Source organism: Spinacia oleracea, chromosome 1 (assembly GCF_020520425.1).
Source record: "Spinacia oleracea cultivar Varoflay chromosome 1, BTI_SOV_V1, whole genome shotgun sequence".
NCBI lineage: Eukaryota > Viridiplantae > Streptophyta > Magnoliopsida > Caryophyllales > Amaranthaceae > Spinacia > Spinacia oleracea.
Genome location: NC_079487.1, coordinates 121,278,723 through 121,302,886, shown reverse-complemented (window position 1 = coordinate 121,302,886; position 24,164 = coordinate 121,278,723). Strand labels below are relative to the sequence as shown.

General features: G+C 35.5%; 2 protein-coding genes across 2 annotated transcripts; both read right to left on the bottom strand.

Moving 5' to 3' along the window:
• Window positions 1–263: 263 nt before the first annotated feature.
• LOC110789246 (uncharacterized) lies at window positions 264–7,065 on the bottom strand. The gene is made up of 2 exons (XM_021993893.2): window positions 6,577–7,065; window positions 264–852 (listed from the first exon to the last, which is right to left on the bottom strand). Exons 1-2 carry the CDS (start codon window positions 6,969–6,971, stop codon window positions 618–620), a joined length of 630 nt encoding a protein of 209 aa, XP_021849585.1. The 5' UTR covers window positions 6,972–7,065; the 3' UTR covers window positions 264–617.
• Window positions 7,066–9,970: 2,905 nt separating this feature from the next.
• LOC110789245 (serine/threonine protein phosphatase 2A 55 kDa regulatory subunit B beta isoform-like) lies at window positions 9,971–22,163 on the bottom strand. The gene is made up of 14 exons (XM_021993892.2): window positions 21,623–22,163; window positions 18,991–19,094; window positions 18,779–18,877; window positions 18,551–18,670; window positions 16,260–16,457; window positions 15,949–16,040; window positions 15,239–15,357; window positions 14,027–14,150; window positions 13,791–13,914; window positions 12,118–12,186; window positions 11,910–12,001; window positions 11,737–11,814; window positions 11,474–11,544; window positions 9,971–10,674 (listed from the first exon to the last, which is right to left on the bottom strand). The coding sequence occupies exons 1-14, from the start codon at window positions 21,744–21,746 to the stop codon at window positions 10,538–10,540; spliced, it is 1,551 nt and encodes a 516-aa protein (XP_021849584.2). The 5' UTR covers window positions 21,747–22,163; the 3' UTR covers window positions 9,971–10,537.
• Window positions 22,164–24,164: the final 2,001 nt, after the last annotated feature.

Here is a 24,164-nt window from a genome sequence, read left to right as displayed (position 1 = left end):
ACACATAAATTGTAAGTTAATTGTTCAAACGTTGTAATCATCTTCTATGTATTTAACTTCTGGGAAAACAGGCGGCAGATCTATGATAATCCAAATCAAGGCAGCGTCTGAGCCCATAAAGTCCATAACTAGTCAAGACATTGGATTGCACGAAGTTGGTTTCTTCTTCATGGTGATTCCTTACAAAGCCACAAGTGTCGCAACGATCCCAAAATTCTATCTGACAAAAAGTGAAACTTAAGCCCACATAAACTATATAAAAATTACAGTAAAATGCTGCAAAATCTTTTATTAGAGATTGAATGTGGAGGTTTTTCTTCATCATCCCAAGGTACAGAACCAAAAGAGAGCTTCACTTCAGCCGAAAAACAAAAAACATTTTCAGAATTCCACTTGAGAATCTGTTGGAGCTATTAAAGAAAAATGCATATAACTATCTTATCCAGATACAATAACAAACCACAACTGAGCTTCAAAGTTCAGAGCAATTTCAAGGGGACTATCTTCAGATATGATGAAGTGTCCCTTAACAGTTACAAGTAACCATAATACACAAATTAATTATTCTCTCGCCATATTGGAGCAACGTCAAGGGAATAGAAGCAGAATGAACGAGCTCACTTGGTCCACCAGTGAAGGAAATCCTTGCGCCTGCTAATCTTCTTCTGTAGCTGCAGAAGTCCATAAAGTAAAGCCTCAGCTGTTGGTGGACATCCAGGGACGTAGATATCCACTGGAACAATCCTGTCACAACCTCGGACAACAGCGTATGAATAATGGTAGTATCCGCCTCCATTTGCACAGCTTCCCATAGATATCACCCACCTTGGCTCCGGCATCTGATCATAAACCCTGAATTTTTTTGATGTTAGCACATTTTTCAATAACAAGTTGCCTGTAATCACATGATGGGAAACAAGGGAAATAACAGGAAAAGAGCAGTTGGCTATGCCAATTGCCTTGAGCATGTGGAGCTGGTGGATCTCAATAATGTGGCTTTATTTCTCTAGAATTCACATTACGTGGTGTCGTGGTCTACAAATAGATTTTGACTACATAAATTTCACAGAAAATTCAGCTTCCATCACAAACAAGCAGGGCTTCACCAACAACTACTTCACATAGCCTGTTGAGATATTATTGTAGATTATTGTGGAATATATTACTGAGTATATTCACGAATCCTAATTCTAGCAACCGCTATCCCAAAGGTCTAATTGCATGCAGCCCTGAAGACCCTGAACCAAACTTCAAACTCAAAGAAAACAGCCAAAGCTTACATCAATGACACTGAAGGATAAAGAATATGGCAGAGGATAACATAAGGGATGCCCTTCACCAGACGAAAGTAGGTTAAGGAAAAGAATTTACAAGATGTTGAAGCATAGCTAAATGCAAGGCATGTTGAGATATACGGGACGATACAAGCGACCCGGGGGAGCTTTGGAATCTCTTAAAGAAGAAACTAGTCCGCTTTCAGATTCTTTTTCTTTTTTTAAATGAACTTTTTGAATCTCTTAATCGAACTTCTGACCTGCCTCATTCCCTTGAATAATTCACTGTTGTATTCCTAGCCCGGGATGGCAGTAATTATGTGTTTAAGGCTTAAAGCAAGGAAATTAGCAAGTTAACAACCCTTCAACTTATCCCAGAACACACAACCTAAGATTTTCAACAACATTCCTCAACAATATAGCAAACTCAGCTCAAGAGTTTCAGCTCAAAGTCCCTTACAAGAGAGAGAGAAGCTAATTTTTTCCTGATAACAATGACACTCAATCAGCATCAATTACAGTTGCTGCATTTTGCTTCACATCATCCACAAGTCAGTTATCCAATTTCAAACCAAATCCAGTTTAGAAAACACATTCATCAGATGGCACAAAAAAAAGGAACAAGCAGTGCAATAAGAAACTAAGCCCCAGTAGAAAAATAAAGGTTACGAAGGGGGAATGAGTATGGCAAGGAGAACCTATCAACCAAAATGCCTGGCTCACATGTTTTCTACATATTTATGGAGGAGAATACTAGAACCAATGCCATAATAGCTCCCTAAAAACTTCCACCTTCAACACTGACCTCCAATAGAATGAAAACACCATCAATTTCAGCAGCAAGAATCTCCAATCCTCAACACAAAATCAACAACATTCATTACAGCAAGTACTACCTCTGGAAAGTTTGGAGGGTTTTCGTATACTAGACGTGATATCTCTACATCCCAACCAGTCAATACCAGGAGATACACAACCACGGGTAACCCACCAAAAAAATACCTATAATGAGAACCCAAATTTAATTCCCAACCACCTCCTGAACACATATGATGAATTCATCCTAGAAGGAACATAACTATCACATTACAGTTCAGAACACCACGCCACTTGAGATATCTGGCATAAACAATTTGACTTAAGTCAATCTCTATAAGTGAAAAGCTGAGGTTAATATAGTAAATCCACTTTTGGTGTCCCCTTGGAATAGACTACACTACCCTCCACATAACATAATTAAATTCAATTAAAAAGGTTATTCTTTATTGATTTAAAAGGCTGCTTAGTAATTCATTAAAAAAGCAGAATAATTATTAATTTTCAAAACTGAAAATTTAACAAATAAGGAAAATTCAGTTAACTAGGGAGTAATTAATCGGTAATGAAAACTTTTTAGTATCGTGGATTCGTGGGTAGATGGGAAAAGAAAAAGTCAATGTTCTCTTTCCTCTCATAAAAATATTGGCTGTCAATATTCTATGCAAAATCACGGAGTATTATTTCACACTCCAAAAAGTCTAACTATTCATCTAATTCTTCACCATCTTCAGTACCTAAATTAGGCAAATTTCCAATTTTCTAACAATCTAAATAATAAATGATATCAACTCATCTCCTTAAATTTCTCCAATTCTCTGATTTTTCTCTTCAAATCAAATCCATGGCAACGGGAAATAAAATTAACCAAATAAATAGATGAGAAGTCATTGTATGATGCGTATGCGGTACAATACACTGCTACTAGGCTCCGGTATGCTGCTGCAGATTGACTAATCAGAAAGAAAGGGGGAAATGAAAGGATTGATGAATGTTGAATAATATTCTCATCTATTTATTTGGTTAATTTTATTTCCCGTTGCCATGGATTTGATTTGAAGAGCAAAATCAGAGAATTAAAGAAATCTAAGGGGATGAGTTGATTCCATTTATTATTTAGACTGTTAGAAAATTGAAAATTTGCACAACTTAGGTACCGAAGATGGTGAAGAATAAGATGAATAGTTTGATTTTTGAAGGGTGAAATAATACTCCATGATTTTTGCATAGAATACAGCAAATTGATAGCCAATACATTTATGAGAGGAGTATTGACTTTTTCTTTTCCCATCTACCCACAAATCCACAATACTAAAAAGTTTACATTACCGATTAATTACTCCCTAATTAACTGAATTTTCCTTATTTGTTAAATTTTCAGTTTTAAAAATTATTCTGCTTTTTTAATCAATTACTAAGCAGCCTTTTAAATCTATAAAGAATAGCCTTTTTAATTGAATTTAATTATGTTATGTGGAGGGTAGTTTAGTCTATTCCGAGGGGGAGACCAAAAGTGGATTTACTATAGTAACCTCAGCTATTCACTTATAGAATATAGATTATATAATGAGCATAGGCTTAAAGAAGCAAGGGATAAAAGGAGATGGAAACTTGATCTCTATGTTTCCATTACCACCAATGGGCAATGCGCCCAAGGTGATCAGAAATTGGTGGCTGTATATTCAATTATTCATACACAAGGCTTTTTGAGCTCGAGTTCGGTTCTTAGGGTAGCTGTACACTTATATGGTTAAATGATTCATAGAATTTGATGGAAGAAACTACATTGAAATGATCAATTGTTGTATACTGGTCTGTATACATTAATAATTTTTCGCTGGTGTAATAAAGGCAACATCTTTTACCTTTAGCCTTCATTTTATCTCCCTATACATGTCTGCATTCATTTTATCTCCATATATTGTCAATGTTATCTAAACTTATTGATATTTATGTGTGAGTTACTAATGATTTAATAGCCTTTTAATTTGATGGTTTTATGGCCAAATAAATGGTTAGTTACAAAGTCTCTCATTTTCCTATAACATTTAGTTTACATCTACACCTATCTAAAAAAGCCGACAGAATTTGCGTAAGATGAATAGTTTGATTTTTGGAGGGTGAAATAATACTCCATGATTTTTGCATAGAATACAGCAAATTGATAGCCAATACATTTATGAGAGGAAATAGAGTATTGACTTTTTCTTTTCCCATCTACCCACAAATCCACAATACTAAAAAGTTTACATCACCGATTAATTACTCCCTAATTAACTGAATTTTTCTTATTTGTTAAATTTTCAGTTTTGAAAATTAATAATTATTCTGCTTTTTTAATCAGTTACTAAGCAGCTTTTTAAATCAATAAAGAATAACTTTTTAAATTGAATTTAATTATGTTACGTGGAGGGTAGTTTAGTCTATTCCGAGGGGGAGATCAAAAGTGGATTTACTATAGTAACCTCAGCTATTCACTTATAGAATATAGATTATATAATGAGCATAGGCTTAAAGAAGCAAGGGATCAAAGGAGATGGAAACTTGATCTCTATGTTTCCATTACCACCAATGGGCAATGGGCAACGGGCAAGGTGATCAGAAATTGGTGGCTGTATATTCAATTTTTCATACACAAGGCTTTTTGAGCTCGAGCTCGGTTTTTAGGGTAGCTGTACACTTATATGGTTAAATGATTCATAGAATTTGATGGAAGAAACTACATTGAAATGATCGATTGTTGTATACTGGTCTCTATACATTAATAATTTTTTCGCTGGTGTAATACAGGCAACATCTTTTCCCTTTAGCCATCATTTTATCTCCCTATACATGTCTGCGTTCATTTTATCTCCATAATATTGTCAATATTATCTAAACTTATTGATATTTATGTGTGAGTTACTAATGATTTAATAGCCTTTTAATTTGATGGTTTATGGCCAAATAAATGGTTAGTTACAAAGTCTCTCATTTTCCTATAATGTTTAGTTTACATCTACACCTATCTAAAAAAGCCGAAAGAATTTGCGTAACTTTTACTGGATAATATTACCCCCGCACTCGATTAGTTATTAATGGAATACAAAAGGTTTGAATGACACGTGTTTCAACTTTTCTCCATACTTCCTTTTATTCTGAATTAAGGGCATGAATTATTAAATTGTTTTACTATTTAGATTATTTTAAATAGAGATGATGTCTTACATTTCTTCAGGTGAACTTTCCGAACATTTTTTTCTTGCCTATTATTTGTGGTGATTTACTGTAATAAATATAATTTCATATAATGCCGCACGCATCGTGAACTATAGACCAACAGCTAAGGCTCAAACAATAACAGAGGGACTGACCTAAAAGTCTAAAACACCCCTATTGTAAGAAGAAGACAAAAGATCATGAAACAAATGGGAAAGATGCAGAAGCAGATACATTTCTCAATGTACAGCTGAATATGTTCTACAATAAAGGAAAGTATTGTACTACCTTAACAGCACAAATGATGTCCACAAGGACCACAACTTTTTCAATTATATTTGGCAGATGAAGGTAACACATCAAATAAACTTCATCCCTTATTCTACCAAAAGAGACTAATCAGTAGATGTGGGAAACGATTACGAAGAAAATTAAATACCAATCCGGTTTAAAAGAAGTAAAGAGCATACAAGAACTCTACCCCTAATATATTCCAACAAATTTTCAAACGTCACACAACTAGTTTGTAACTGTTTCACAAGGTTCATTTGTCCAAAGCACAATAGTGCTAATAAATATGGATAACAGGAAAAGGTATAGAAACAATAAAGTGGCAACTAACAGGATTCTACAATAAACAAAGAAAAACAGTAGTTATAAAAGGGTAGTATCAAAGTGAAATATATTGGCTTGGATAAACAAATGAAGGCAACATCCCATGTATTCCAATATAAAGAAACACATATACCAACTAAAACACATTAAGATGAATTTTTACTCCCTTGCAATGCACTAATCTAAAGGTCCCAAACTAATTCCCATCATAAGCAGACTAATCCACCAAACTCATCCCATCCAATCTGATTGCAGTTGAATTCAACAATTGTCACTTCGTTCCCATAAACACCGACCTCGTCTTGATTTCAAAGTCATTAACATACTCCATCAACTATCCATCACCCACCGCCAAACCTTATTTTACCTTAATTCTCCAAAATTCACGAACTGATCATCTCAATCCCCAATAAAATAGAATAAATTACCACAAACCAAATCCAAAATGTACCTAAAAACAACGCTAATTCTCTAGATTCTCTAAAAACAACCCAGAATCACAACAGTCAAACACCTAAAACTCAGCCTCAATTACAAACAAAATCAAATCCCCAAAATCTCTGGGGGAAAAAACAACACCCAGAAACAATCCAATTGAAAATTAAAAGAACCCTAAATACCATCAAAATCGAAGCAAAAAAAAAAAAAAGAGAGAGGGGAAGGAGGGGCGTACTTGCGAAGAGCAGGAGCCATCTTATTAGTAAGAGTACCAGCAACAATCATACAATCAGACTGACGAGGGCTGGGCCTGAAGATGATTCCGAACCGATCCAGATCGTAACGGGCAGCACCAGTATGCATCATCTCAACAGCACAGCAGGCTAGACCAAAAGTCATGGGCCAAATGGAACCACGACGGGCCCAGTTCATAAGGTCATCGACTTTGGATATGACGTACTCCGCCGACTTGGGAAGCGCGGGAGGTGGAGCCTTGCCGTAGGTGGTAGGTTGGGTGGTGGTTGAGGTGGAGGAGAGAGAAGGGTGGGTGGTGTGGAAGGAGGAGGAGAGGTAAGGGAGGGTTTTTAGGGTGGTGGTGCGGGTTGCTGCCGCTCGAGCTAAGAGCGCCATTGTTGGGGAGGAGAGAGAATGAAAATAAGGAGAGAGAAAGAGAGGGGTTTGTTTAAAGAGAAGGAGAAGAGGGTCGGTTAATTTTATTTTTTCCCGGAGGAAGGAAATCGTCAATTTGGGAACATCTGTCTATTAACCGTATTGGTTTATTCACAATCAATGAATCAATGATGTTTTTAAATCGGGTCATCGGTTCTGTTTCGGTTTCATCGGTTTGGGTTGAAACTGTTTATTTTGTTATTGGTTCGGTTTGGGTCGAGTTGAAAAATTAACAGTTTGATTCGGGTTATGTGGGTCGGGTTCATATCAATTCGGGTTCATATCGGGTCGGGTCATATTTGGTCGGGTCATAAACGGGTTAAGTCGGTTTCATATCAGTTCAAGTTCATATCAGTTCGGGTTATAACCGGGTCGGGTCAGATCGGGTCGGGTTGTAGGGTCAATTCGATTCTGTTTGTTAACGGGTTTAGCCGGATTGTAATTGGGTCGGGTCCATATCGGGTCGGGTTGTAATCGGGTCAGGTTCATATCGAGTCGGGTTCATGTTTAGTCAGATCAATTCGGATACAAATTACAAACAATGTCGGGTTATACTAAAATCACAATTTTTAATACGTTTATATTATAATATTTACATTATTAAAGCAAAGTGAAAGGTAAAAGAGGTCATCTAAAGAGCCCAAGGTAGAATAGCCGCTTCTCCCCTCTCTCCCACTTTTCTCTCTCTTTTTTAGGGTTTACAAAAACTAGGGCTTTCTAGGGCGGAAATAGCCAATTTTCTTCGGAAATTTGGTTATTTTCGCCCTTTCCTTTCAATTCTGTTGTGTTTTTAATTTGGGTTAGATCTCAATAAAACTACATAGTTTCAGTGTAGTAAGTACCCCTATGGTGGGTTTGATTGTTTCAGTGTAGTAAGTACCGCTATAATGGGTTTGTTTCTAGTTAAGTTTTGTGTGTTTAGTTTAGTTCAGGTTGTTTCCTTGGTAAAGATTTATGCAGGATCGAAGAGGATGTCAATCTTTCGACTACAATCAGACGAAAATCATATTTGTCACGGCTACAACAGATCTATAGACCCCTCGTCAATGAAGGCTGTAAATCACGTGATATAAAAGAGGGTATACAAAATGTTTGATATACTAAGATCGTAGCTATGGTGAAAGGAAGTTTTTATTTGATACGATTGTTATTTGTTTGTTAGATTTAAATCTTTATGTAGATGTCGTATGACTTTTTATCAATGAATTAATTTGTTTATAAAAAAAAGGTAAAAGAGGTCATATTTACGTAATTTATAACTAATGTTATTTTCTTTTTTGACGAACAATTAATTAGGGCTAGTTGCTAAGACTAAGGGTCAGTGAAAGGTAAACATTGTTTTATTATTTTGGCCTAGTTGCTAAGACTAAGAGTAAGTGACTAGTGTATAATAGGTTTAGTGATCCAATCTTCCGCCATCATTTGTAATTTATATTGATTTTGTGACTCATTCCCACAAAAAAAATGACATATGTAGAGCCTAGTAGGCTTCAACTAATCTCGATTCAAGCAAAATCATGTCTCAGTTGGAAGGAACCGAGGAAGCTTTCTCAAGACCCAATAATTGTTGTTCCGTTCCCAAGTCTCAAACATGAGATCTTAGTTCGAACTTGAGACCTTGGCTAAGCGGGAAGCTGAAAGCATGACATAACTCCTTCATCAGCCGATCCAAGCACTTCTCGATGTTGTCATTTTCAAAAAAAGTAAGTTGAAATAATTTTAAAATATGCATAGATGTAAATTTTTGGATACTAGTTGCAAATCAAATTATTCTAGTAAAATTTTCAACTATGTAAAGAAATATTGTAATGACACGTAGGGTTAGATTTACAAGACTAAAAATGATACCGATTTAGTATTAGTACATCAACTAACAATCAAGCTTTGTTCTCCTCACTTTGTTTCTCAAAAAGACGTTTTAGGGCTCATAAGTTAAGGTAAATGAAATTTTATAGAGGAAAACATACTCTTAGAATGCATTTTCACATATTGGAATTTATATCATCTTATCACTTTTAAAGGTCAATTCAAGATTATTATGACATTAATGAAATTGTGAAATGAAATCATGTAGCTAGACATGTCAAAAATCAACATGTGCGTTTTTTTTCTGGGTTTTGGGCAAGATTTTTCAACACGAAACCCAAATAAACCTGACGCGTACAACCCGTAAAATTGCGGGTCTTAGCGGGTCAGGTTAGGGTCGAGGCAACTAAGAACTGCAGTTATAAAAGGAAGAAACCCTATTTCTCTTGACACTTCCTCTACCATAATTTTCATTTACCGACCGCCATAGTATTTTTCAAGTCTCACTTATAGATGGTCTCGCATTCGAAAAAATGTTAGAAATCATTTATATCAAGTGAGACTATTAAGTTTGTGTTATTGAACATTGAAAAATAATATGATTGTATTATTTATTGATTTGAGTATATATCAAATAAAGAGGAAACAATAGTTAGATACTCATTTATTATGAAAAATAGAAAAACAAAAAAGTTAATGAAAAGGTATCACACACTCGCATTTAAACCTAACCCTACCGAAAACCCATATACATCCAACCCGTATTTACCTGCCTGAAGTACATTGGACCCGTTTTCCACCAGAACCTGTATTTACCCGACTCGAACCCGACCCGTCTGGCCAGTTTGACAGGTCTACATGTAGCCTTTATCGAAACCGCGCAAATTATCCCAAAAACCTAAATAGCCATTAAAAATTCACACAATACAATGACATCTAACCATAATGCATCATCATTCATCATTCATCAAAGTCGTTAGATATACTAATCCTCATAAAGAACCGCTGTAATAACCACACAAATTGATCGATGTACAACTCTTTATCACCACAATAGCAAAGAACATACGCAAGTCACGAAGACAACAACACCAAAGCCTTTGCCCTAAATGATGTGGGATCGGCTAACATAACCATCCACGAAACATGAAGTATGGAAAGTAAACGGTGAGAATAAATTAAATGAGAAAGTAATGATTATCACAATATTACAAATGAAAAACATTAGTACTTGTAATCATATGATTATACAACAGAAAATTTGGGAATTAAGGACAACACAAAAGAATTGGTTAGCTGATAAATGACTATAATAACAACAGTAATAAACATTTTGCAGGAATCCTAAGAGTGCTAATGGTTCAATAATAACAATCATAACAATAATAACAATAATAATACAAAGGGCGGATGGTATTGATGTGAATGATGAACCTTAAGAGCTCCATTATAGCATTCTGCAGTTGAAGTTCGATCTCATGTCCACAAGCATCATCACTGCCGACTGAGACATTCTCGTCGTATCTACTGTTATAAAACACTTTTCTTGTAACCTGTAACTCTTTTTTCATCTGACCTAACAGCAGAGGATAACCCATTTCTGCTTCTAACATACTGCAATCTGTAAAAATCCTTCATTCTGGAATTGTTACCAAAAGAATTCTTCTAGTTCAAGATGAACTTTTTATTTTGCAGAAGCACATTCCGGTCAAAGAATATCTCTAGGCATAATACATATACAGGCTGTTTGCAGCAGCACATGCAATTGAGTTTTCGGTGGGGTGCCATGCCAAATGAAGCAACTTCATATTGAAATCAAATGCATTTCCATTTGCATCGCTTCCAGGGCTCTCCGATCCTGACAAAAACACAGTAAAACATACATAATTAGTAACCAGCAGTTTCACGGGACTACCGGTACAACTGTAATGACTTGATCCAAACTTTTGCAGCCCAGAAAATTCAACAGATGGGAGATGTTTAGCAACATGGAGTAGATGGTGATTAAAGTAAGCTGTAAAGAGAAAGAAATAAGAGTAGGACATAAATTAACATTGGATGGTGTGTGGTACGACTGCTGTTAAATACTTTGGTAAGAAAAAGTTTGTAAAGACACGTCAAAGGATCATTGTCCAAGGACCGGAATTTTGAAGTTAATCTCCTAGGTTTCTACCGACCTCAATTTTAGTAACAACAACAAAAGAACAAGTCAGAAACTATTGAAGCATTATTAGCTCTTCAACATATGAAAATTCCTTCAAGATTTGAGAATTGTCTTGATCCTTAATCCTTGCAAAGTCTTAATATATTTTGTTCTTTTATTGATTTTAGACGAGATTCGTTTCAAATCTATATCAGATAAAGATATTTTCCAACATCTAAAATCTTTCATGTCAAGTGCAGAAACATATAGGTATGTAAGTGTACATGCTAGCTTCACCCCCATAATGAAGCAAGTCAGTCTGGTTGTATCAACAATTCTACTAAAGAGACTTCAACATGTTACTGAAAACTGAATGGTTGTATCTACCATCGGTATCAAATGAGGCTTCAAGCCACCAAGAGAAAACTACAACCAACCGTTTTTTCATAAGATATTCCAGTAAACTAAAATGCTCATTCTGGAGTTTCTAGGAACAATACATATCAATGCATACCTTGCCTTGCACCACGTGTAAAGGTGCCTGTTCTTGAAGGTCTATGGTTTGTTGTGGTTGGAAGTTGCTTCCTGAAAGTAGAGCAATGCACCCAGTGAGATAAACCCAATCAACATAAATGATGAGATTGACTTGCTAGTTGATGCAAATTGCAGAGTTTATTCATTTTGTCAATAGAAAGCAACAGTAAATTAAAAAAGTGTAATATTCTCATATTTATTCAGAAAGCAAGGCAACTAAATTTCTAGGAGTAAGACTTTTACCTCATGGGGTTTTTGCTGGCTTCTAAGGTCGTGGCTTCTGCGCTACTCGAAGAGCAGCCAAAAACACGAAACAAGTTGCTGGGAGTGGAGAATGTTTTTAGACATCAAAATAGTCGGAATACAACACAATAATTGAATTGAATGGTAGTCAGTCATGAGGCATATATAATCACCTGTAAGAGCCAGTTGCTGCTCGCTGCCCATCTCCACTCAGACAGCATTCAAATTTGTCAAAAATGGAATCATTTTCATACAAATCACAGAGCTAGCAACACACATCAAATGAACTTAGCAAGATCAGCAAATTAGTTAAAGGCACACGGATATGAAATTTAGCAGAATCAGCCAACACAAGGAAGCAAAACTGATAAAAGAACTAACCCTTGGTCTGAGATGTTCATGGACCTGGAAAGTTGAAACAGGCCCAGAATCCATATGTATATCCCACAGCTGAAAGAAAAACAAAGATGTCTTACGCTTAAAAATTTGTGCAGAGTTGTACATTACGCTTAATCAAACTGTAAAACTAACAAAAAGAGTCCATGAAAAAGTCAGAGGTACATTATATATATATATATATATATATATATATATATATATATATATATATATATATATATATATATATATATATATATATATATATATATGAAAGTTGTTGCAGCAAAGTAATGTAGATGAAGAGGACCAGGTTACATGAATCCTCCCTCCAAATTCTAACTACACAAAATTGTGGACCCAACTAATCATGTAGCAAATCCGTCAAAGAGATCGCATGGAAAGCCCTAGCTTCATGAGTGCATAAAGAAGAAATTAAAGCAACCAAACCCCAAATTTCGTCGTTTCTATCAATAAAACCCACTTAATAACAAGAAAGACATTTTGCCAACAAAATCTGGTACTAACCCTACAAACCATAATTCAAGCTAAAATGATGCACCAAAAAGTTCAGAGACACACTTCTTTCATTCCTCATTGCTTCATCAACAATAGGATACCATCATTATCTTCAAAGGCATTTGGTGGCTTATTAATGTATCAGGTTTCCTAGCTCCATTTAACAGAGGACCATCTACCTTTTTCATGTTCTTTCACTTTCTCTCAAATTTCCCTTGGACAATTCATGTTTAATAAGATAAGCAAATTCAGTATGCCGGAAACATAAAAGTTATAGGAGTGGCATAAACAATGTCTGAGAAAAAAATATTATAGATGACTACAATTTTAGGAAAAAGTATATTAAAAGAGTGGCATAAACAATGTCCGAATTTTCAGATGAAGAGCAAAGGCCTTGGTACTTTAGAGAAGGTGACTTGTTTTGGCCTTCGAAAATACAACAAGGAGATTTATAACCACTCAGCAATTGGGAAAGGCTATCATCTTTTTACCTCATTCTGTTAACAATCCAGTCTTCAAAAAACCTTACCTTCAGTGTGTGTTGAACTATTTCCACAAAAGTAGCAGCCCCGACATTTAATTAGAACACAGATCTTACACTATACCGGCTATTTAATTCTGTGCTTTACAGCAATGATCAAAGCCATTAACTGCTCATCACCAAATTTACATTAATAAGTTATCCCATCATTTTATAGCATTGCTAGTGATATTATATGATAAGTATCTACCTATGATTCTAATCTCCTAAGTGCCTTTCCCTCACCCACAATAAAGGATTATACTCGCTCCAATTTTTTTTTTTTATGATTACACTTTGCGTTTCGCGGTCCCCAATCACAAGTTTGACCATCAATAAATCCAATTACATATGAACTTTTTTATAAAAAAATGATATTTGAAAATACATACTGAAAGGAATTCCTCGAGCATATTATTTCGATTCTTGTAATAGCGGGAATTTACGGTCAAAGTTTATAAGTTTGACCACAAAAATTAAAGTGTAACCATAAAAAAAACCGGAGGGGGTATCAAAATTAGCGCAAGTCACAACCTGGGCAAATTATAAGCTGCGAAACTTTTCTAAGGCATAAGATATTGTGAAGCCTGAAATGCAACTCAGGAAAATCACAAGTTGCAGAGCTTGAAATACAGACCTTAAGAGTCATATAGTCACGACTGAGCATATATCTACCATCTTTTGCAAACTTGATATCTGAAATTGAAGCAATTATCTCAGTGAAAAAAGATCTTGAACCAGGAGCCTCCTGCACCTCAAACCTGCAAGCGTTGACATGGGTTAACAAACTAACCACACATTAAAAACTTTCTGTATTCTGAGCAGTTAATAATTTATCAGAGAGAGGAACTTAAGAGATAAAGTATCTCTCACAGTTTGCTATGACTATCGCATAAAGCAGACTGCCGTAGGTCAATTAGTCGGATAGAACCCTTTGAACTACTGTATGCTAACGTGTTGCAGTGGGTAGGGTGAAATTCTGCTGACGTTATCACCTCTGGCAAAACAAGGTGAAGCAAGTCAGTTAAAAAACATAGCATTGGAAGTCATGTGCATCTTAAAAGTAGGAAACTATTCCTTTTTTCAGTAAAGTTGATCCATCTGCAGGATTGGTCCACCATCTATAGAATGGCTGAAGAGTTTAGACAAGTTCCTCGATGGGCATAAAACATAAAAAATATAACACAGTACAAAAGGTGTTCTTGACTTTTTTTGATGTATTATTATACCCTAGTAGTCCCCATGTCCCTTCCTTTGATATATTACTTTCCCCGTCTTTTTTAATTGACTGACTTAAAAGACTAGAAGATTCTTTTGTGGACAACCTGGGTATAACTGTGAAGAACAATTCATATACTTCCTCTGTTGCGTTATGTTCTACTCGATTACTGTAGATTCTTGTTTCTAGGAAAGTTTGAGAAAAGTGAGCGGGTGTAAGGAAAAAGGTGAGTAAAGTAAGAGAGAGGGTCTAAAGAGGCGGGTAGGTGTAAGAAAAAGGTGGATAAAGTAAGAGAATTAGTAGAAAGGTGTAAAAATTATGAGGAAATGGGTAAGATGGTAAAAGTTGTTTGCCAAAAATAGAATAGAGTAGAAGTGAGTAGAACACCAGAACTTTACGAAACACCCCAAAACAGAGAGTGGGTAAAACATTATGAAACGGAGGGAGTGCTTCTACTTTTTTAAAAGCAGGAAAACAACAACCACATAACTGTCAGAATACTGGTTTGAGTAGGGGTAACTAACAGAAAGAGAACACTCACATAACTGAATAAATAGAATGTCCTCAGTCCAAAAATTAAATAAATAGACGATAAAGAAGGCACAAACTAATCATCCTACCATCTCAAGTAACCAGTAGCATAAGTAGAGCTGGCAAAAGCTGACCCAACCCACCAACCCAACCCAGTAGCATAAGGTGGACTGGTGGAGAAAGAATGGCTCAGTTAAAAAGGTACGCTATTCCAAAACAAATTACCATTAGTGGGGAAATTTCATTCATCCCATAGAGCAAATTCAAAAGTAAGTAAGAAGAAAGAAAAAGAGATTCAGGCATGCGACAACTCTAGGGAATGATGAGAGTTGTACCAGTCAGATCCTCCATGTTTGACGGCTTAACATCAACGATATTGAAGCTTTGACTGCTAATTTCCAAGTTCCAAAGATTGATGCGGAGATCGTCAGCCGAAATAAAGGTCTCGCCATCACTAAAGTAAAGGGGAAAGGGAAAAAGTCACGGTCCTATACTTGAAGTAAACAAGTAATATAAAGCAAATAACTTGAAGCAACTGGCAACGAATAATAGAGAAATGTTATATAACCTAATTGACTGATATGCTTCAAAGGGAGGTGTAGCAAAACCTCAGGCGTGATCATGACCATTAATCAGCCCCCAGCTTTAGAAACTTAATACGACATATACGCTACTAATTACTAAGTTAATATTATTTCAAAGTTTTTGAACTCTATAAAAAAATTAGTTAGTTTTACCAGTCCACAGTCTAAGTAGATACTATTCTATAAGTCGAGGAAAGAAAGTTTTCTTTACTAAATTACGAAATAAATGAAAACCCGGTGTATAACCAATAAGAAACTCGTGAGGACAAGGATGGTAAAAAAGAAATTAAATGAAAGTGCCCAATCCTCAAGATGCCGACACGCAGAAACATTACATATAGGGTTCGTGTGATTAATAAATAAATAAAGATGAGTTTTAGTTGCAGTCTTGCAGAGAATATATATAAACAAAAATCGTTGTAATCCTCAGGATGGCCTTCTTAATAAAAGAAGAAACAAACCTGTTATTTGAAATAGAATTGATATGATAGTCATGCGCATGACCATATACTCTTCTACAACTTGCCATAAGACTTGTTTCTTGACTAGTTACCTGGACATTGAACTAGGGAATTAGTAAGACAAATAACATGATGTTTTTACCAGGTTGATATAGTCATATAGTCATATAGTCAAAGTGACTCCTTGGTTATCGTGTTTTTATAAGAGTCAATACACTAAGTTAAGAGAAGGTTACTGCAGATTCCTACATCAACAATCACTTTATTCAAACAAGAATAAAAACTGCCTTCAAGTAGTAGAATTCAATTACCGTAGGTAAGCGTAGTGATGCAATGCCCCCAGGCGGGAATGAAAAGTCAGTGCTCAAACAATTGACAGGTTTGATATTAGATCCTCCATTTGAAATGCCTTTAGGACTTGCCAACATACCAGCATCAGTGGGAGAGCCACTTATCTTGGATGGATCCAAATTCACATTGCACACTTTCTTGATTTTCTTGTCTTGGACCTGTATCAAAAAGACATAGCCACAGCAGGTAAGATGGGGAAATTAAACGTCAAACTACAACAAAAGTTGACATCATCTTTGCTTGGTATTATTCAAATTGCTTACTCAGTCGAATCAGTGTCCAGCAGAACATAGAAGTGATATATTAGAATTCATTTCACATCATACAGATGACCTAAGAAACAAACACAATATAACATCATCAAACTGTTCCCAACACCAAAATTATTGAAAATGAGTAGCTCTAGCACCCTGCAAATGCATCGTTGGGAGATCCCTTGACCTCTCCAATGCCTTTGTTCTCACTCATACTTCATCATCAAGTAAGTAGTTCTAAAGAGGTTCTTGCCACAACTGAGTCTATGGAACTTGAAAAATCACTTGATTGGTTAAGGTCATTAATTCAGCAACTTCCTTGCAAGTTACAAACTTACAACACATAAGGAGGACGGAAGAGTTAGGCATGAGCCTTGATTTACTCCAATAACTCATTCTAACACAGCAATTGCCGAGTTGTTGTTCTTTTTGTGTTTCGACTCTACTGAAAACGGGCTTATCTTCTGTTTGCTCATCTGCATTGTGAATGAGTATAGGAGATAAGGCTAGAAGACGACAACTTTCTCACTTTAATTATAACCCATCAGTTTACAACCCAACTATCTTCGACGTTTTCTGTCTCTCTTTAGTTCTTTTATATCTAATTAACATAAAGCATCTTAGCAATTTGAAGTTTTGAACACAATTTTTTTTTATAAAAAATTATCAATAAATTTACAAATCAACTTGTTACTATCCATAAAAGCTTCAAGATTGCGTTTAGACCTGTTTTAACTGGAAAATACATGTCCATAACGTTGCTCATATTAATAAAATCTATACTCTCCCTGTATCAGAAAAGTGCAATCTTCCTCTCTTTCAACCCTATCAGAGTAACGAGTACTCTATCACACCTAAGAAACAGTGAAACAGAAAGGGGTATACAAAAACGGAGAAAAGAGGCAACGAAATGCTGGAGAATGGAGAGCAGAAGAGAAGAGAGAAGGACAGAAGATGTTGCATCCATTGTTACGCCTCCAACTCTGAACAAATTTGGCCTGCAGCTATGTGAACCTAAGAACTTTTTCCATTTACTCCAATGTCCATCGTGCCACTTAATAATTATTCAAAAGAATGGAAGTGTACATACATGACTTATATTCATTTTGTTGCAAAAGTCTGGAAAAACTCATAAGCAAAAGCGTTTGAGTACAGTCCAGTAACTCTCAAAGACCATAATAAATTTTTGCATGAGAGCTCAGCTAGTATACGAGTTAAGGAAATACAAAACATACTTCGTATATTATTAGCAACTTAAGGAACATCGAGAAATATGTTCCATCTGAAGTGTGAAGAAATGGAGCACATTTAACATAGGTTCATAATTATTCAAAGTTGAACTGATGAAACCCATCCTTTCCTTTCCCATGCCCTTTAAAGTTTCAACTACCATTCCTTTACTGAATATTCTCTTCTCTACTCCTAGAGCCCTCTTCCTTTCCTGCAAAAAACTGTTTTCCTATTGAGCATGAATTTCTCCTCCATAATCAATTTTCCGATCACTGACCGACTAAAACCCAGCAAATGGATAAGTTAAACCAAACTGCCAGTGGAGCCAGTCATTGGCAACTGCAAACCAGTTAGTCTTCCTTGTCACCAATCACCATTTGGTCCAGTTTTAAAAGTATGACTGACTCAAAGATCAGGCCCCATCCGTATTATAGTCTTACTCTCCTGGAAATATTTCTCAGTATATATATATATATCCTACAATAACATCAAAAATTCTCCGAATTCTACAATTTTCAAACATACAGATGATTCTTATATCAAGTTTCACAGACATGAAGTAAACTTCACAGACATGAAACAAACAAATGCAGTTTACATATATTCCAACTACCATTAGTACCATATGTAGAAAAGGTAGACAAGAAGAGTAATACAATATACCTCTATCCACAGGAGAACTCTAATATGTTAACTCAATAGTATAATGGCAATAGACAAACTATATGATAAGTGCAAAGGGATAATGCAAGCGTTTGTGTCCTCACCTTCCAGAATTTGATGGTTTTGTCATTAGTAGAAAGAAGAAACAGAGCACCATTAGCCATCTGACACCATCTGATTTTATTAATTTTCTCCTCGATCTCTAAGCTCTTTAGGTAGTCAAACTGAAACCAAACAGTAAAAATATGGGCTCATTCCTGCAAATACATTAGGAACTAAGAGCAAGAGAAACAAACAACAAACGGGTTGACCGATTTAATGATTATACATACCTCTGGTTCATGGCTCTGAAACTCGGTCTGATAGCGGAACTCGGGATGCCTACTAGTTGAACAATCCATCTTTTCAAGATCTCTTCTAGGTCCATCATGCTACATATCATATGATCACATTAAAACTAGGCTATGGGCCTCAACATGTGATCATACAGCAAAAAAAAGAAAGTTACTTTATTACAAAATCAACCAAGCAAAACTGCACTTACACCCTTTTTGTCGGTCCTCTCAAACAAAACAACCCGACCCCCACGATCACCAGTAGCAAGGTGGTCCCCAGTCTTATCAAATTCAATAGCTGATATTATATCAACTGCAAGGAGAAATTTGCATGTAATCAGATCACAGAATGCAGACAACATTACAGTGCTACAAAGATGAAACTGATTCTGACTCTACACCAGTCAAGCAATGAAAATGCGAGTTTATAATAACTCCTTGACGTTTGTGATGCCAGCGATCAGGGTCCTGGAAATGAATTTTCTACAGAATGGGAAGCCTTTTATGGTCAATTAACTCAATTTCGTATGCTTCTTTTGTAAATCTAAATGAGATGCTACCAGCCTGTGCCATGTATTGCACCATATCTGGTCATATACTGCCATGTTATGGCAACAAAATCATCTTATATGATAAATGGTGCCCAAACTCTAAACCTCATCCCATCATATAATTCAGAGAATCTCATAGATCAACGGAGTATACAAGTCAAATGTATGCTTTATATTATCAGTAATCCTGTATTATGCTGACTGAACAGTTCTGGAAACAGTAATTTCCCTCTGGCGAATATCACCACTTTTCCAGGAACTATGGAGTCTGGAGATAGAAATTTCCATAATGTACTTGTTATAACAAAGGATAAGAAAGACGGAAGGGGGTACATCCAAGTTCCGCAAAACTAAATGCTTAAGAATATGCAAGAAAACCATAGCTTCATCAAGTACTGCCATCCTATTCATCTTAAATTCCACTTTTTTCCATTTACGTATGTCCAATACCCTTCACCAAAATTAGACATCAATGGAATGAAGATAAAACAGTAGCTTGTCTATTGCTTTGCAATGACATTTTGATTATTGAAGTTTGACAGGTTTTAATGGCATTATTTTATGAAAAGCCTTCAATATTAGGCGATTAGCTTGCCCGTGAAATATGGTATGGCTCATGTGGATTATGCTACTGTAATAAAATAATACCTTCAAAAAAATTAAGGCAATACAAGGGATACATAATTGTTAATGTTTGAAAACACTGGACCCCGCCAAACAGAATCATTTTATTAATGGCTAGTACAAAATAAGTTAAATAACCCTAGAAAGAATTTATCCACCTAACAGGAAACCAAAAGAGTCACCAATTTCAGGGAAAATACACTATGTAAGAGGGAGGGGGGGGGGGGGGTGATGGGATAAATGACAGGAAAAGAAGTGTGTCTTCACAAGGAAGCTCAAAAGAAGGATGGGCCTCTTTTCCTTAATTAAAGTATTGAAACCGAACCTACTCTGCATGCTAAGGTCTTATATAACTTTCTTAATTTTCCCTCCTTCGATTTGATTTGTGTCCTAAACTCCTAATCGTACTTGCATCACTTGTCACTTCTTCATTGCTGAATAGCACCAAGAAAGTTATCATTATGCCAAAAAAGCAGAGACTGCCAGTTGCTTTTTACTTTGGTTAAATAGGATAAGTATTCAGTGTTCTCGATAACTTGGTGTATAGTAGCGGAGAGAAACTTGTATTTACTTAATTTCTGAACAACACAAATCATCCACATCGTAGCAAGGCCAACAACCTATATTCTTGAAGAAGCTTATTTAAAATGCAAACTCCCCTGCCACCCTAGTTAGTATCGTTGATACCGCTAAGCAGAGCTATTCGCAGAACTCCCTCTTCACTCTTTTCTGCATGAATGCATATCCTATGAATACAACTATACAAGTACGAGATTGTGATGTTCCCTCATAAAATTTGAAATAGTTTATACAAGTTGGTAACTAAGAAATTAAGCTTGATCTTGGATTGAGAACAAGAAGTGAACTCAATGTCAAAATGACCACAGATAAAATTTCTATGGAAATTTATCATTTATTTATTTTACTTTTGCGGAAACCCGTCAAAGGGATATGCTCATTGATTCATTATACTCGCGACAGCTCTCTAACAACTACAAGTACCTGGATAATCAAGACCAGTTAGGAAAAGAGTCGCATGTTTCAAGTTGAATGTGCAACAGTCTAATAACATTTTATGAATGCAACTCAATCAAGTTCAAACGTCCAACAAAATAGGTGGAAAATTGCTGTTTAAGGGAAAACTCTAAATTCAGGCCCTTGCCCAACGACAAATACAAGCTCCAACCTTATTGTACAGGATTCAGCACCGAAGGTAGTCAGCCTTACGCAAAGCCTAAATAGAGGCAAATCCTATTAGTGGTAAGTTTGCATCTTCAACCATATTGGATATTTCCAAATTGAGAACTCACCTTGTACCGTTTTGCAGTACTATTTCTACTTCCAAAGTCCTAATTTATATACTTCGTACTAATTCAATCTAGGGGATGAAGCTATCTAAGTTGATAAAGCCTCGAGGGTGGTACCAGAAACTTGAGATTAAATCTCGTCTACATCATTACCTTTGAGGCTAAAATACACCCAAAAAAGAACATAATAATAATAAATCAATATCGAATTCTACATTTTTCTGTTTCTACACAACTTCACAGTCTATATTCAACAACTAACATAGTGAAAAAATGCTGAAATCACATAAAACATAAAAGTCCACACCAAAAAAAGTCAGAAAATCGAAAAAACGCTAAAATTAAAAGATCTAATATACCTTCTTGAATCTCTTCACCAGCAGTTCTCTCCCCAAACACTTGAGAGAACTTCCAATCCAGCGGCGGCGACGGCGGAGTCATACCTCCATCACCACCACCTCCACTACCACCGCCACCGTTCATTCCCAGCTGAATTTTCTGATCAGATTCACGATCAAAATCAACCAATTAAATAAAGGGTATTGCATGAATAAGCTGATCAAATCCCTTGAATCAGGATAAATTAGAATCTTCCATTCAACTTCCAATCTCTTTTTTTCTGCTCAAATGGGGTTTAAACTGAAATGCCCAATAGCCAAAAAAGAGAGAGATTATTTGCACAAAAACAGAGAATATAGCTTATGGGTTATCTTTTTTTTTATGGATTCTAATTGATTTTCTGGGTTTTTCACAATCTCAATGATGAACGATCTCAAAGGATGAAAGATTCCCAAAAGCTACAGACACATATAGACACTTTCTCTCTCTCTAAATACAACAAGTATGTTGCGGGGTCTTTGTTAGTGAGAGAGAGTAGTGTAACAACGAGACTACGAGAGTAGAATAGATTGGATTCGGCAAAGTGTCCACTTTGTCACATCTCGTGTTACGGAGTACCTCGGACTTGTTTGGTAATTGGTTTTTCGGTTTTTCCTCTTCTATCTTCGACTTGTTAAAACAAAGTACTCCTTCTGTCCCGGAATACTTGAAACGGTTTGACTTTTTGTACTATTCACATAAATCACTTTGACCCTATTTTATTTTAATTATATGAAAACAACTGTTAGTATATAATATATTGTTGGCTTCATATTAATATATATTTTTAAAATATTAATATTTATAAGTTTTTATAATATGTATTTAAAGATATTGATGGTCAAAGTTATTCATTGGCAAGCGTGTCCAGTCGAAGCGTTGCGAGTATTCCGGGACGGAGGGAGTAATACTTTTTCGGTTCTTTTTTAAATGATAAAATTATATAGGTATGTTTGTCAAAAGCACAATTTTAAGCATTACTATCTTTAATTATTATGAATAAGAAAAAATTATAAAAAATTGATATTTAGAATTTATTTATTGAGAAAAATCTAATAAGATCATGTGCATCATTGACCTTCGGTCAAGTGAAAAATAATTTATCTCTCATCCTTCTCCTTTTTCCACCTCATATTCCACTAACTTGACATACCACTTACTTAAATTTCTCATTTTTCTTCTACAATCTTGACTCAATGTCGTTAATTATCTTACCAACTTTTTTACTTTTACATATACTCCACTTTAAATTCACCTTCAAACACAATTATTAATTTTAACAAACGAATAAATATGAAATTAAATTAACATTACATATAAATAAAAATGTAACGTATAAATAAAAAAATTAAAATTTCTTCGGTACACTGTGCACACGTGAATTGTTATCATGCAAAATGGAAAAAGAAAAAAAAATTAATTAGATGCAGTGCATGCGTGGAAGGTTCACATGAGCCAAAAAACTTGAAATATTCATTGCATGAATACAGTAAATATGCACACGGTATAAAATGCGTTAGTATTTGCATGCATACATCAAATATTAGCCTAAAATTCCGTATGCAAACGGGTAACATTATGCAAGTGGCGCATAAGTCGGTCCCACATCCAATTTTAATGAACTTGACCTTGGGTCACATATGCGATCCGGGTCAAGTTAATAAAATTTTGACCCTTGTACACTGTCAATATTGTAGTCATTTTGTCCTGTCAATTATCACTTGACCCAAGCTACATGTCAAAGTTGTGTGTGATCTAAGATCCCACATGACTATATTTTTTCTTAAGCATAAATCACAAAATGGAGTCAAAAGAGATTGTGTGAATAATCTCCAAAACTCAATTGTGTCATGTAAATAAGAACGGGGAAGTAGTATTACTTATTGATTGGTTTCATCACTTGATATTTCATAATATTTATTTATTTCTAGTTGTTACTGGGTAAGTTATTATTAAAATATCATAAAATCAAGTAAAACACAAAGTCACGATACCGAATTCTCTTTTAAATAGGGTGTGCTCTGCGGTAGCGTTTGAGGTAACGGGTAACGTTTTGACCTAGTCAAGACGCTAGTTGCAAAATTTGTAAGTGTTTGGCAAGATAACGATTTAAGTAGCGTTTAGCGGGAGAGGTATCAGTTGGGTAGCTTTTGTCAAACGTGAAACTTAGTAGCGTTTAAGGTAGCGGAAAACGTTTGACAAATTTATATTAAAGTTTTAAACAATATTCCAGCTTTTATTTTATTTTACAATATCAACCGCTAATTTTACCGAACACTCATATTAGATATCCGCTAATTTGACAGCTAACCAGTACGGCAGTATCGCTACTATTCATCGCTACTCGCTACTCTAACCGTTATTCGCTACTCTAACCGCTACCCGTTACTCAACCGCTAACTGATACCCATCACCGCTAATTTTACCGAATAGGGCCATAGTATGATAGAATTTAGATTAATCTAATTTATACTTTTGGAAATATTACTCACAATACGAAACCAACAGAATCTAACCGTAACT

Coding starts and splice junctions, on each gene's coding strand:
- LOC110789246 (XM_021993893.2), bottom strand. CDS start 6,971: ATGGCGCTCTTAGCTCGAGCGGCAGCAACCCGCACCACCACCCTAAAA. Junction 853..6,576: donor ATGGCTCCTGCTCTTCGCAA/GTACGCCCCTCC, acceptor AAAAAAATTCAG/GGTTTATGATCAGATGCCGG.
- LOC110789245 (XM_021993892.2), bottom strand. CDS start 21,746: ATGAACGGTGGCGGTGGTAGTGGAGGTGGTGGTGATGGAGGTATGACT. Junction 13,915..14,026: donor TGCGATAGTCATAGCAAACT/GTGAGAGATACT, acceptor CAACGCTTGCAG/GTTTGAGGTGCAGGAGGCTC. Junction 11,815..11,909: donor GCAGCAACTGGCTCTTACAG/GTGATTATATAT, acceptor CTCCACTCCCAG/CAACTTGTTTCGTGTTTTTG.